At 40.8% G+C, this 13,560-nt stretch overlaps 2 protein-coding genes across 2 annotated transcripts in view; both read right to left on the bottom strand.

The window, feature by feature from the left end:
* The window catches only part of LOC143354611 (uncharacterized), a 66,754-nt gene that overhangs the window by 22,450 nt on the left and 30,744 nt on the right, over positions 1–13,560 (bottom strand). The window lies entirely within an intron of this gene.
* LOC143353955 (myrosinase 1-like) lies at positions 58–5,694 on the bottom strand. Its single transcript, XM_076787572.1, has 8 exons — positions 5,556–5,694; positions 4,963–5,032; positions 4,078–4,193; positions 3,865–3,998; positions 2,232–2,908; positions 1,816–1,966; positions 1,258–1,499; positions 58–592 (listed from the first exon to the last, which is right to left on the bottom strand). Exons 1-8 carry the CDS (start codon positions 5,677–5,679, stop codon positions 475–477), a joined length of 1,632 nt encoding a protein of 543 aa, XP_076643687.1. The 5' UTR covers positions 5,680–5,694; the 3' UTR covers positions 58–474.

The following is a 13,560-nucleotide window of genomic DNA, read 5'->3' on the forward strand; positions in this document are numbered from 1 at the left end:
AATGGGAACTCTCGTATGCCTTTGTACAGGGTGTAAAGAAATTATGAATGTATGCCCTTGAGTTTGAAGGTCAAAAGGTCAATCATTTTTTATTATTGCGTCTTATTCTACTCATCACAAGGATGAAAAGTGTAGAAGAAACCACGGCTCAAAAATGAACCGTTCTCTTGGAAAATTATGATAAAGTTTTTTCCGTTGTCAAACTGATTTTATTTATATTTTATTTACGATGTATTTCACGCGCGAAGAAATAATTTCCAACGGCTTCATCGATAGCACGCTACATAAACTCCATCTGACTGAGGTATGGAAATTTAATATAAATGAAATCAGTTTGATAATGAAAAAACATTATCGTTATTTTACAAATTTCCTAATTTCACCAGAAAATGTCTACGAACATTAACTCGCAGAACGTGTTGAAAGTAATTCACAGATTTATACGAAATTCAACTTGCATAAATATTTCGGAATTTAAGGAAACGTCAGTTGTCTGCTAGCTAGGAGATCCTGCCACCACCTGGCAGACTGTTTCAATGTCCGTGGTCTTTTCGGATCATTGAAGTCGACGTGTACGATACCGAATCGTTCGCTGCAATAATAAATATTAATATTGAAAATGCATACAAACGTTCGAATTTCAGATACCTTACAAATCTGACCACATACAGGGTGGCTCAATAACTTTGACCACCTTGAATATTTGCATTATTTGGAAATATTGAAATGCACAAATTATTATATAAATGAAGACAAGACCGCATACAGGGTGGCCCAATAACTTTGACCACCTTGAATATTTGCATTATTGAGAAATATTGGAATGCACAAATGATTATATAAATAAAAATCTCCATTTCGGAGATTTCAAAGTCACCTTGGTTTCTTTAAATGGAATTACCTACCTATGAGTATTCAATTATGCGTAAAAATGGGTGTTGATCCTCATCCGTCCTGTACTTAATTGTTACCGAGATATTATCGAAATAATTTTCAATAAAAAATTATTTTGATAATATCTCGTTAACCATTAGATTTAGGATATATGCGGGTCTGTCATGTGAAGTGATTCACAACGCAGAAGGTTGGTTATTCCGTTTGAAGAAATCAAGGTGACCATGAAATCTCCGAAACACCTTCACCCATATACAAAGTATTTGCGTCACAATATTTCCCCCTCTATGCATTCCACCTCCTTTCTCCTAGTATCACCAGCCACCTGACACCCTGTATGTGTAGTCTAAGTGTGAAACAAACCTGTATCCTCTATCCCATTCGAAATTATCTAAAAGCGACCATACGTAGTATCCTCGAAGGTTAATGCCATCTACGTGTATAGCTTCAAGCATTTCTTTCAAATAAGAACGAAAGTAATCGATTCTGTCAGTGTCGTTGACGGTTCCATAGTCGGAGAATCCATTTTCAGTAACGTATAGTGGCGGATTGCCGTACCTTGACGACAATTCGTGAAGAAGACCCCGAAAGCCTTCTGGTGATACCTGAAGGAAACATAACAGTAAACTTGTTTTATGTTTGCACTTCATTTCATGAAACACTGTATTCCACCTGATTTTGAGAAACGTTTAAATTTCAAAATCAGAGACCACGAAAATTCTTTATACCGCAATTACTTTGTCAAATGAAATAAAAGCTGAAAACCAAAGATTTCTAACACATTTTGTCCTGCTATCTATTGTAGGTCTATTGATCTAAGTGAAAAGTTGCACGGAACTGTCTACGCACATAAAATGTTAACTACGACTGTAAACATATTTTAATTTCTGTACGAATCAAAAGTATAATTGCTCAACTTACTTGCAACCATTTGGATGCCGCAGTCTTCCAAGAGGGATCCGTAGTAAATATTACGCCTTGATCATTGTACTGAGACGGAACTACAGCATGTTCTCCTGGCTCGGCCAGTCTCGTAGTATAATGATTTACCGCTAAAAAGTCCGCAGTTCCCCTGCAAAAAAGATAGTTCTTTAATGCAATTATATTTTTGCATCAATAAACATGACATAGTCTATTCGATTTAACGGAAAGTACTGTTCACATTCGCAAAGTTAAGTTTCCACATTTGAAGCTACAGAACGTAGGTACAAAATGGTTGTCATGGTATTCCGCTAATTTTCACTGTGTTCATTGTGTGTAACGACAATTTCTAAAATCCTGTGATTAATTTATAAGAACAATACAGCAAATCTTCCCGGTATAGATGATAATCATACTTTATGTATTCGATCCAGTGCGGTTCGAACTCGGGCAGCCGCGACCGCGCGTAGCCCTGCTGTTTGCTCTTCGCCGCCACTTTGCTCTTCATTTCTTCCGGATAGTCACCTTCTGTGCTGAAAATCGGATGCACGGTCCAGCCGGCGTTGAATGTATACGCAGTGTTCACCGATGCATTGTCGCCTGGTGTCTTCGGTAGATACCCGAACAAGTTGATTAGGAATCCCACCTCCCCGTTTTGCGCAGGTTTGAACTCCTCCTGGTAAATCCTGTAGGCTCTCGCGTGCGCCTTCAGCATATTGTGGACGCACAGGTACTCTCCGTAACCGTGCAGCTTTTTCCCAGGCGCGTGTTTGCCGAACGCGTAACTTGCATTGCACATGCCGCTCGGCTCGTTTATGGGGACGAACCGTTTCACTTTTGGCCCGAATTCTCTGTACACCACCCTGACGTAATCGCTGAACCAGTCGACCATCTCCGAATTCATCCAGCCGCCGACGTCTTCGAAATCTTGCGGGTGATCCCAGTGATATATCGTAACGAACGGCTCGATCCCGTTCGCCAGAAGCTCGTCGATCAGGTCGTTGTAATACTTGACGCCGTCACTGCTGACCTTGTTCGAGAACCCGGTCGGCAGTATTCGCGGCCAGCTCAGGGAGAACCGATACGAGTCGAACTGTTGTCGAGGGAGAGAAAAATGTGCCGTGTAAAAAAATGTCGGACCAGATTCGGTTCTTAGAGGTAAAGCTCAAAAAAATTCGGCACCAGAAGCGTCCAATAAATGATTGTTTGTTACATGCACGTTTCTTGACTTTTACTTCGTCAGGAGGAGCTATTCGGTTCACATTAAAAATTATTTCCCGGTTTGAAATTAATTTGTCATATTTGTACAGCCTTTACTCGATACATGTCCCAAATATCTAGCCGATAAAAGTCCCAGAACTATCCCCACTGCCGCGGGGTATACCCCGTGAGGGGCCACGAAGCTCGAGAGACCTCGGCGATCAAGGCCACTCGTATTATGTTTACACTCCTAGGCGACCAAGGCCATTCGAGCTTCGCTGTCCTTTTCTACATTCGGCAGTGTAGCAAAGAATAGTATCGTCCAGCCGATATATGTCCCTGGCCAGAGCCGTGTTTTGGACATATATCGAGTAGACACTGTATATATCGATGCTTGAAGTTGATGGTGAATAATCGAATGTAATCGAATACAATCACTTCGTTTTGGAATATCGCGGCCGGATGCAAGAAGTTCGTGGTAATTCTGAAATTTTGCTATATAATTCTTCATTATAATTATTAGCGATAATATCTAATAATAAGTGAATCCACAAAAAAAATTTTTCTAAATTGAGAACAACCGTGATTTGATCCGGTGACCTCCAAGCTTACTAGTCTCGCTACCAACTAACTTCGCCAATACTACATTGGATACGCAATTCTGTTATGTTATACTTATGCTGAGTATTGAAGATACGTAACTTTTAACTGTTTATATCTTTAATGTTTTTAAGCATCTACACCTAATATTTTATATACAGGGTGTCTCACTAGATATTACCACCTTTATTTATATACCAAGATTTCGATGTGAGATTATAATGCAAAAATGAGAAGAAGTATAGTTACCCCCAATTTCTTCAACAGAGCTACATCTTCTTTGTACTTATAATAAGAGTCTGTGGCAACGTCGCCCGTATCATTGTTAAAGATACGTCCATCTTTGAGGTGGGTGTATCGATCCCACGTACTTTCTCCTTTATCTAAATTTTCAAGAAACGGAAAGAAACGTTAGACATGTTTTCAGCACAGAACCGCTACATTTGAATTTTAGGAACCCACCGCTCACGTTCCAAGCTCCTTCTACTTGGTATGCGGCCGTTGCAGCTCCAAGGACAAAGTTCGCTGGGAACCTTAGATTTTCCTCTTTCCTCTCCGCAAATTTGCCATTTGCAGAACTAGAAAGGGCAAGTTTAGGTAAACTTAGGGTTTGAATGAACATGCCGTAAAAAATCGATATCGGCAAAGTTCGACATAACCAAAAAGTCCAATTCTGCCCTTTTGTCGTCTCAAATCTACTTATTTTTCATATTACGAGTGATAAGGTAATTTGGGGGAAACTGTCTAGCTCTTCGTATTAAATTTATGAAACATTTCTGAATATGAATTTCTGTATATGTGTATTAATAAATAACTTTAACACTAGATGGTTTAGCAAATGTTTATAACATTCGTCTAATCTGAGTCAAACTTTTTGTTTATTGGTCTGTTACCACAAAATAACAATAGAAACGGTTCACTGTATTGGACTAAAATGCCTATACATTTACAGTAAATTTAGTGAGTGAAGAAATTAGGAAAATTGCTTGTGCAAAAATCAGAATAAACAATTTGATTTCGCCATGTTTGATGAATGTTTTGATGTAACTATAGAATTTATCCAACAAAAAGATGATAATGTAAATAAAAGGAATGTTCGTTTTTACTTAATTCCGAATTTCAAATATCTCGAAAAACAGTATGTTTATTTACTGTTGATCGGAGAATTTATTTTTAGACTTTGAATGGCACTGATTAATTGTTTTATCAAACGATCTCAAAAACAATTATTCCAAAACGGCAGAATCTCTTGTAGAAGCTATTTAACTAAGTGGATTATGGAAATCCATAAACGGGACTAATTACTACACTTTCTATTCTTCGATTGTAAATAAAAATAATACTCACACCAAGAGGAAAAGAAGTATGCTTGATTTCAAGAACGCCGTTGCCAGCATGACTGCTTGTGCACTATAATCTAATAACCAGGCACGCTTGATAGTATATATGTAAGACAGTTCGTGTTATCAAATACGTTGATAGTATAATCAACAAAATGTTTACAATTTTATTTTCTTATATGGATTACGGTATCTAATCTGTTTGGATATTTCCATAAAACGATTATAGGAATATTTTTCACGTTAATCCTACCACGGTCAAACTGACCGATTTTCTATTTCACAATTATTGAAATTATAAAAACGTTTTCATAGGAAATTACTGAATTGACTTCTATATTTAAGCACCATATAAATCAAGCGACCATGAAGCACCATAATGAAAATCGTGATTCAAAACATTCACATGCCAACACGATTGTAAATGCACTTTATTAATAAAATTGTTTCATATCGGTGAACAATCCATTATAATTTCTTTCCCAGTTAGATAAACAGGAAAGCCGATATATTCTATAATTTCTTGGGCAGTATTAGCATACTACATTCTCATTACAGTTTTCTTGCGCTATAAGTCGATGGCTCGGTAAGACTTTCGACCTGTTACGAACGGGGGTACCTGTGCAGGTTCACTTTGTTCCCGAGTGGGCCGAGAGAGAATAGAGAGAATGCGCCAGAGGCTTGAACGTAGCAGCAAACTACAAAGCGGTCGGCCGAGCAGCATATCTTTCGTTGGAAGAGGATAGAACATGACATAACCTCTCGTTCTGACACTAAACGGTGTCGAGCTGACAACTTCAAAAGAAGGAGAGGGGATAAAGATTTTTCTGTTGCGAGAAAGACATCGTCATTTTATTTCGAAAGAAAACTGTATGTTGTCGACTACGCAGCTTTATAGGAAATAAACATTGTCCGCTACAATTTTAGCAAACTGGAGTAAAATACAAATTTATTTCCTTTCTCAGTAGGTTCAACTGGTTAAAAATAATATGGCAATATTTTTAAATTCTAATTTTTTACTGTTTCATCAAATCATTACGTAATTTCGCATCAACGATACGGAAAAAAATAGTTTACACAACTTTAAAGTTGTTTTTTGACCTGTAGCTCCTTTAGGATGGAATAAAAAATGTTTGACTTTAAAAAAGGGTCAAGGTCAATTTTGCGGACCATTTTTTTTTAACAGATCCCACCTATCCGGAAGTGTAGAATTACTGTATAGTGGTCGCGACATATAATTTTGAAACACCCTGAGCATGTTTTAGGTTTCGAACCTAGCATGTATAATTCGAATACAATTAACACTATGACGTCCGGTGGCTCCACGTTGGTGCCATGCGAAAAATATCGGGTAAGTGCCGGTGGCTCCACCTTGGTGCCATGCGCTTGATAAGCGAAATTATGTAAGTCAGTTCCAGCGGCGCGACACGAAAAAATCTAAATTAGACGTGCGGACGGTATAGTGTTAATATAATTAAGTTTCATAAGTACATATTGAACTTGGAATATCAGTAAACATCACTGCGTAGAATCGGTTACATTAACACTGATTGTTACAGAAAATATTTCGTTACGTGTGGTTATTTATTGTGTATTTTTCTTAAATTTTTATTCGCATGGAAGCATTTATCTTTCGGGTTAGAATGGAATGTCATAGTTGGCCAGCACGAGCTGTACCATTTAATATTCATAATTCTGTACACATTTCGTTGATAAAAAGTGTGTCAACCGAGTAATTTTCCCTCCGACAATGTTTATTAACAGAGCGGCGGCGCAGAGCGTCAGCGCCGGAACTAAAAAACGCAGGTCAATAATTCATAGTTCGCATGTATCATTTGCTCCCCCGCACAATATTTCAGAGAGAGATTTATAATAGCATGGAGAAATTGTGCAAATACAAACGCGTATCTTGACATATCAAGCTAAGCATCCGATGTTTGCTCGCAGTTATAAATGACCGACGACGATATCGCCGCAAATGTGCTTTTTTTTTTTTTACTTACATGCACGCGTCGGAAAAATCCACGAACGCGTAGATCGAGTGGAGTGTGTGGAGGAATAAATGAAACGCTCACCGTCGAACTAGTTAATCGTTCGCACGGATCAAATTGCCATGCAGAACGCGTTGTATAGGAGGAGGTTCTCTCCATTTTATCGTTAATCGACGCCACGTTCTCTACAATTCTTTTCAATTTTCTAAAAATTTAACTCTTATCGGAACATCGAAATACCTGAGCAGGAAAGGGGACATTTTTTACATAGTAACGAGAGCGATAGCAACCATAACAGGTCGCTATCTGACAAACTAATCCAGGCATCAAAGTTATTTTACTACTGCAGCTACAAGAATCATCGCAAGCCATCTACAGGGTGCGTCACGTAACGCGGACAGTGAAAATTCATGTACAGTGTTTGCTCGATATATGTAAAAAAAAACAGGTCTGGTGAGAGACATATATCGGTCAGCAGATACTATTCTTTAATCCACGCCGAACGCAGAAAAGGATGACGATGCTCTAGTGGCCTCGACAATGGGGATAGTTTTAAGACTTTTATCAGTTACGCCATACAGGAAATACTGGGCCCGAGAAATACTTTTGTGGCATCAGCAAAGTTTATGTTTGTGAGAAATAATTCATAACTATTGTATACATATTTCGATTCACTTGAAACTTGACCTGTATAGTCTAGGGCGTCATACCTATTTACAATGTTAATAATATTTCTGTAAGTATTGTATAATATACTTATTATAATAAATAAACTATTTCATGCTAAATGTTCAAATACTTTCGTGAGTCACTGTATATAGAGTAAACACTGTAATGATAAAATATTTAGCAATGCAAAATTTTTAGGGAATCTCAAAGTTATTGTTTCTTTTTCTCTGTGACACACTTTAGCTTTTCATAACCTTGTGTGTTACAGCAGTGAAGTACATTACACTATCCATGTCAAAAACATCGGTTGCCCCGCTATATAATAAAACAATGACATTGAAAAATCGCAGAAGTTTGCCCTAAATTTTTTCATAATGAAAAATGGGTGAAAGAATGGTGACCTTGACAATATATGTCAAGGTCATCGAAATCGGTGAGGTGTCCCCTTTTCTGCATAATCATCACAGAGACGTTTCACATTTCATTTCGAATGATTCGCTCTGTATAGACACGCGTTTACATTGGACGCAATGAAATTTTCCATTACGGAAGCAAAATTTGTTGGCGCCGAAGTATTTCGCGACACAGATTTCGACTAATTGCTTACGCTACGCCGCACCGGCGCGGTTGCTGAAAGCGAGCAACATCCGCCGAAGGAATGTTAACTTTGATAAGACCGTTCCGAGGATAATAATAGCGAATCCGGATTAATGCGTGAGAATTCCATTCGACGGATCCTTTAACACCGGGACGAGAACGACGATCGTTCTAAGTGAAACAATTTCCTCCGGGGATGAAACTACGGTGACGCCTACACGCATGGTCATGACGATAGCTCGCGATGATGGGCGGTGGGGAAGGGGAGGGGAGGTGTGGCTAGGAGGGGGGCGAAGTCTCTCTGCCCGAACTATTTCAATTCGGCAAACAATTCCCGATATTAGTGGAATTACGGGCGGTAGACGCGCGTGTTTCCCCGAAATACACGACGACCCGCTACATAGCAGTTAGAATTATGCAGATTAAGCTCGTTCACGGCGTGTCCAAGTGCAAGGAACCCAGACAAACGTCAAGCGTCCGTGTTCTTCGGTGCTCGGGGAAGGCGGAATAGCTTCCCTCGAACGGCACGACGATCCCCATGCCGGCAGTTGTAACACGGCCGTCGAAGTTTCTCGATCTCGGGCCAGGGTATCCTGACACTAGCCGAGATCTTAGACACCTTGTACGTGATTACGGGAGATGAACTTTCCCAGTTTTCAGATTACGTTGCGGCACGATTGTTTGCAACACGTTTCGTTCATTAGATAAGTGACGACTCTGCGTATAGACACATGGCAAGCTGGAACGGAAGTTCGCCGGGTAAATAGTCGAAACCCTTCTTGGCGAACAATCGATTGAATATTGCTCCGTACTATTTAGACCAGGCTTGGGCAACTGATTCATCGCGAGCATTGGCCCCTCGAGCAGCAAATCCACTTCGCCATAATGACTCGCTAGAGCCGCGTAGGAAATACATCTTCTGATACTAATACTACTTAAATGCGAGGCGAACGTTCGAACAGTAGTATATTTCCGGTACACAGGATGTTTCAAAATTATATGTCGTGACCACTGTAGCGCGATTCTGCACCTCTGGATTGGTGGAGATCTGTTGAAAAAAATAGACCGCAGAATTGACCTCGAGCCTTTTTTCAAGGTTAAAATTGTTTTTTTATTGCATCCTATAGTGGTCATCGCGACGAATAAAAGACTCGAATGAACCATGGGTTTCAAGTCAACCGTTCTCTTACAAAACGATTTTAAAGTTTTGTATTTCATTCGATAAGTCTACATGGTGTCTCAAGATGATATAAACGTGAAATGTGAGACACTCTGTACATGTATGTATCGGGAAAAGTTGTCCAGATTGTTGACCTTAGCAACACATGTCAAAGTCAAGTTCATCGAAGCTTGGTCCCCTAAACAGGAGTTTTACTAACTTCTGTTTTTAAGTATATTTTCTCGTTATAAGCGTGCATATTAAGTTATAAGTAAACTATGTCAAGTGAACTTTTGCGCTTACGACTCCATCCTTTCAACAATTTTTTGGACGGTTGTTATAATTTATACAACAAATAAATATGAGAGAATAGTTAAATACGGTAAAAATGATATGTATTCGCTACTAAAATTTTGTCGTATACTGTAGGACAAATATATATCTCCAAAAGTATGCGTTTATTTAAAAAATCAAGAATATGCAAGTACAAAATATTCGTACATTTCAAACGCCTGTATTGATTGGACAGATGCGCGCATGTGTTTGCATATACATTGACATTGCCCATTTTTAGATTAACAATGCCATACGCGGGATATAGGATTGCATAACACTGTTTAATAATTACGCAATCAGAGTAAATCAGTTATACGTCATTTAAATGTCACGTTTCCACAGTAGAGTTTGCAGAGCTTCCGTATAAATATTAATTCTCCCGTTAATATTGCGAGCGCATTAACAAAAGCGGGATAGTACACTCATCAACGCATTCCTATTACAAATTATTTGAAACTCAAACTGAATCTGAAAACAAGAATTATACATGTAATTTCCGGTTATGTTTCGACATTTAACATAAATTAACATACGTGCAAAACGTAGAAACTTCGGTAAAATATTAAATAAATTTCACCATAAAATGGACATTAAATCCATATCCATATCCATATAAATTCCACACACACACATATCTTTCAAATGTTCCCAATGCCTCAGCGATCATCCGCGGTCATTCAACGTTGCAAACCACGATTTCCCATAGACCCGCCATTCAGGACCCACCATTTCGCACTGGCGAAACCCGTTTGTCCGGTTATGAGCCGCAAGGTTCGCTCATCTGTCATAAAATCGGTCACCGTTCATGAAATACGTCGTTCGGAACACGCGATAGAATTTTAAATACCGTAAACGACGTGAAAATGTTCTCCGAACAATGCGTGGCGCGTTACCCCGAGTCTCGCGTTGCTATAGTACGTTCAAAAATTGGTCATGAGATCGGATCACCGTCGTTGTCGCACGATCGGACCGCCGTTACTCTATTTCTCGTGCGGGAACGAAGATCGACGCTTCGGCGTAAGTATACCATCTAAGATGGATTAGGATTCGAGTCGTAGCGACTGTTCGTTCGGTCCTCTTCTCAAAAACGATCTCGTGCCGATCTCAAAGCCGTAATGATTAATGGAGTTAGGGAGGCGCGCGCAGTCCCGTAATACCGTGGCAACTATCGAGTCGGAATTACAGTTGAGAAACTTCGGGGTGAGTTAGGGGACCGACATCGTCTCGGTCGGGGGATTCACCGTCGCCCCATTCCCCCCTTACCTTCCTGCCCGGGCAACCTGTCCCCCTTGGTACAACGCCTTGACTCCACAGCTATCCGACCACGTTCCAAACTCGATATGATTTTGATTCGACGTACACCGGAAACGCATTTAACGCGTCCGCTTACGTGCGAACTATGTGTATCGACGGAGAACGAACGTTGTGAATCGTGCATACCTCGAAGGAAGAGGAATCGCATTCACCGTTAGGAAAGCTTAGAATCGGTCACTGCGCCACTATGGCGGCCCCTTGTACTTCTGGAAACTTGTCACAGTAAGACCTCGCTCGTTGCACGGAACGGGGCCGCAAATCGTAGACCGGTCGTAGTGATTCGTAGCACACTGGTCCCAAACCGGTTTTCGTCACCTGACCGCGTCGTGGCGGAAGCGTGGGGAATACAGTGAATTCTCGTTGTATGACAGTGCCAACCTTACAATTTCAAGTCAGTGGAAAAACTCACACCACCGCGGTGAGTGGCCGAAGCTTGAGAGCCGTCGCGGCCACAACATTGTCGGCTATATCGATGTGAGACCAGAAGACCACTACTAATTACAAAACTTCTTTATTTTTCGTTACTTTTTTATGAAACTTGTTGATAATGGAGGATCAATGACCGGTCGAGCACCCGCGATACTAATGCGAATCGTCAAAGGAAGGTGTCGCAACGTGCGATCCAATAACCAAAAAGGATCGACAATCAATGATGGGATGTATGCACGTTATCGAATAGAGAAGCAAAAGTATCAGTTGTGTATTTCACCTTACATGTAATATTGTGGGAATAAAGCATAATTAATAGTGCAATTTAAAGCTGCCTAAAGGAGTGTTAAAACACACTCGCTGACCTAACCACCCAGATCCAACAAAACTTTTACCAAAATATTCGTGGCATCTTTCTGATTAAAATGAAACCAAATATGATATAACCCCGATGATATTTACGCGTGTAATGAACGGTGGAAGTATTCCCATAACAATTTCATTAACGGAAAATTAGTGTAAATGTGATCCGAAGTATATCGCGTTTAGTATCATTTTAATCAGAATAATGCCACAAACATATTGGTGAAAGTCTCATAAAAAAATTAATAATAAAGAAGTTAAATTTTTCATTTAAAGGCCTGCGTTCACGCGGGTTTTGATCTGTGCCGGCGGCCACGACTCTCCGCGGCTCTTTCTTTCCCATACGCTGTCCTTCTATGTGTTCGAAACTTCTATCGCTCGTTACACAAGTAAATATCATCGGAATGATATCATATTTCGTTTCAATTTAATCAGAAAAATGCCACGAATATGTTGGTCAAAGTTTTATAAAAAAATAACGAAAAATAAAGAAGTTTTGCAATTGGATTAGTAGTGGTCTTCTGATCTGACACCGATATAGCCGACAATGTGTTGCACACTCCTCGGCGACGATGCCTCTCGAGCTTCGCTGTCCGCTTCTCCTTCGCAGTCTACTTGTCAGTAGCGCTTAGTGGTCATAGGTTTCTTATGACTTGCAGATGGATATGACTCTTAGGTTTCTAGCGTGTTCTGTGTATTTCAAATGCGACGTTCGGCGAGAAGCTCCGATTTCGTATTCGTGTCAGTAAAAAGAACGGCGGGACTGACATACAACGAGAATTCACTGTAGCGCGGTAGAAGGGGAAGGTAGAGTTTGGACACAAGTCTAATTCTGCTGACTATGCATTGGTCCAAGGTCGCCATGTGAGGGGAAGGAGCACGAATCGAGGGGAAAAGTTACCCTCTCTCTCTGCCGGTACCGGAGTATATACGACAGAGATGAAACGCGTCACGTGACCGGGCCGCGGCGGCGGGCAATAGCGCTATTGAAGGGGAAGGCAGAGTGGGAGAACAACTCTTGATCTGGCGACTCTGAGCTGTTCCCACGGGCATCCGCGGGCGCCCTTGCCCGCTAATAAGCATGTCGAGCAGCTCTGCATTAGAGGATTAAATAATATTAAAATGAAGAAGCCCACCATCTAGACGAACAATTATTGCGAGCACTGTCCGTACGATCAAAAATTCCAACAAAGTCTAGACAGCTACATTCCTACCGAAGTTTCATGGTGCATCTTTAAACGCTTCTAATGGAAATCTAGAGCGAGTATGTTAGTTTGAACGAGCAACATCAACAGGTACCGCAGCGTCCCGGCCGAGACGACGCCGCGCCGGCGGGTTCTCAAGATGACGTAAAATTTAATTACTCCGTTCCCGCGTCTGGACTCGGGAACGGGGAACAATGGCCGGTATAAAGGAAACGACACAATGCAACGGTCGGCCGTTACCTGGAGCGTTTAACAGCGACGCGGAAGATTGACGGCGAAATTTTGTTACGCACCTAGACCTCGTCGATGCCGAAGAATCGGCGAGCGTTTTCCGGTGTCGCGTCTGTTCGATATTACCGCGTGGGAAATTGCTTCGGAGGAATTCAAAGCGACAAGTCGGCCCTGGATGGTGTCGGCGCAGAATTCTGGTTTCAAACCACGGTGCCGATTTAAAGGGGTGGGATTTCCTAGGCGCGACGCGACGCCGCGTTTTGCGATTCTTTAATCGCCATTAGGGGGGAGTGGGGCAATTACGGACACCT

This window comes from Halictus rubicundus, chromosome 5 (assembly GCF_050948215.1).
Source record: "Halictus rubicundus isolate RS-2024b chromosome 5, iyHalRubi1_principal, whole genome shotgun sequence".
Taxonomy (NCBI): domain Eukaryota; kingdom Metazoa; phylum Arthropoda; class Insecta; order Hymenoptera; family Halictidae; genus Halictus; species Halictus rubicundus.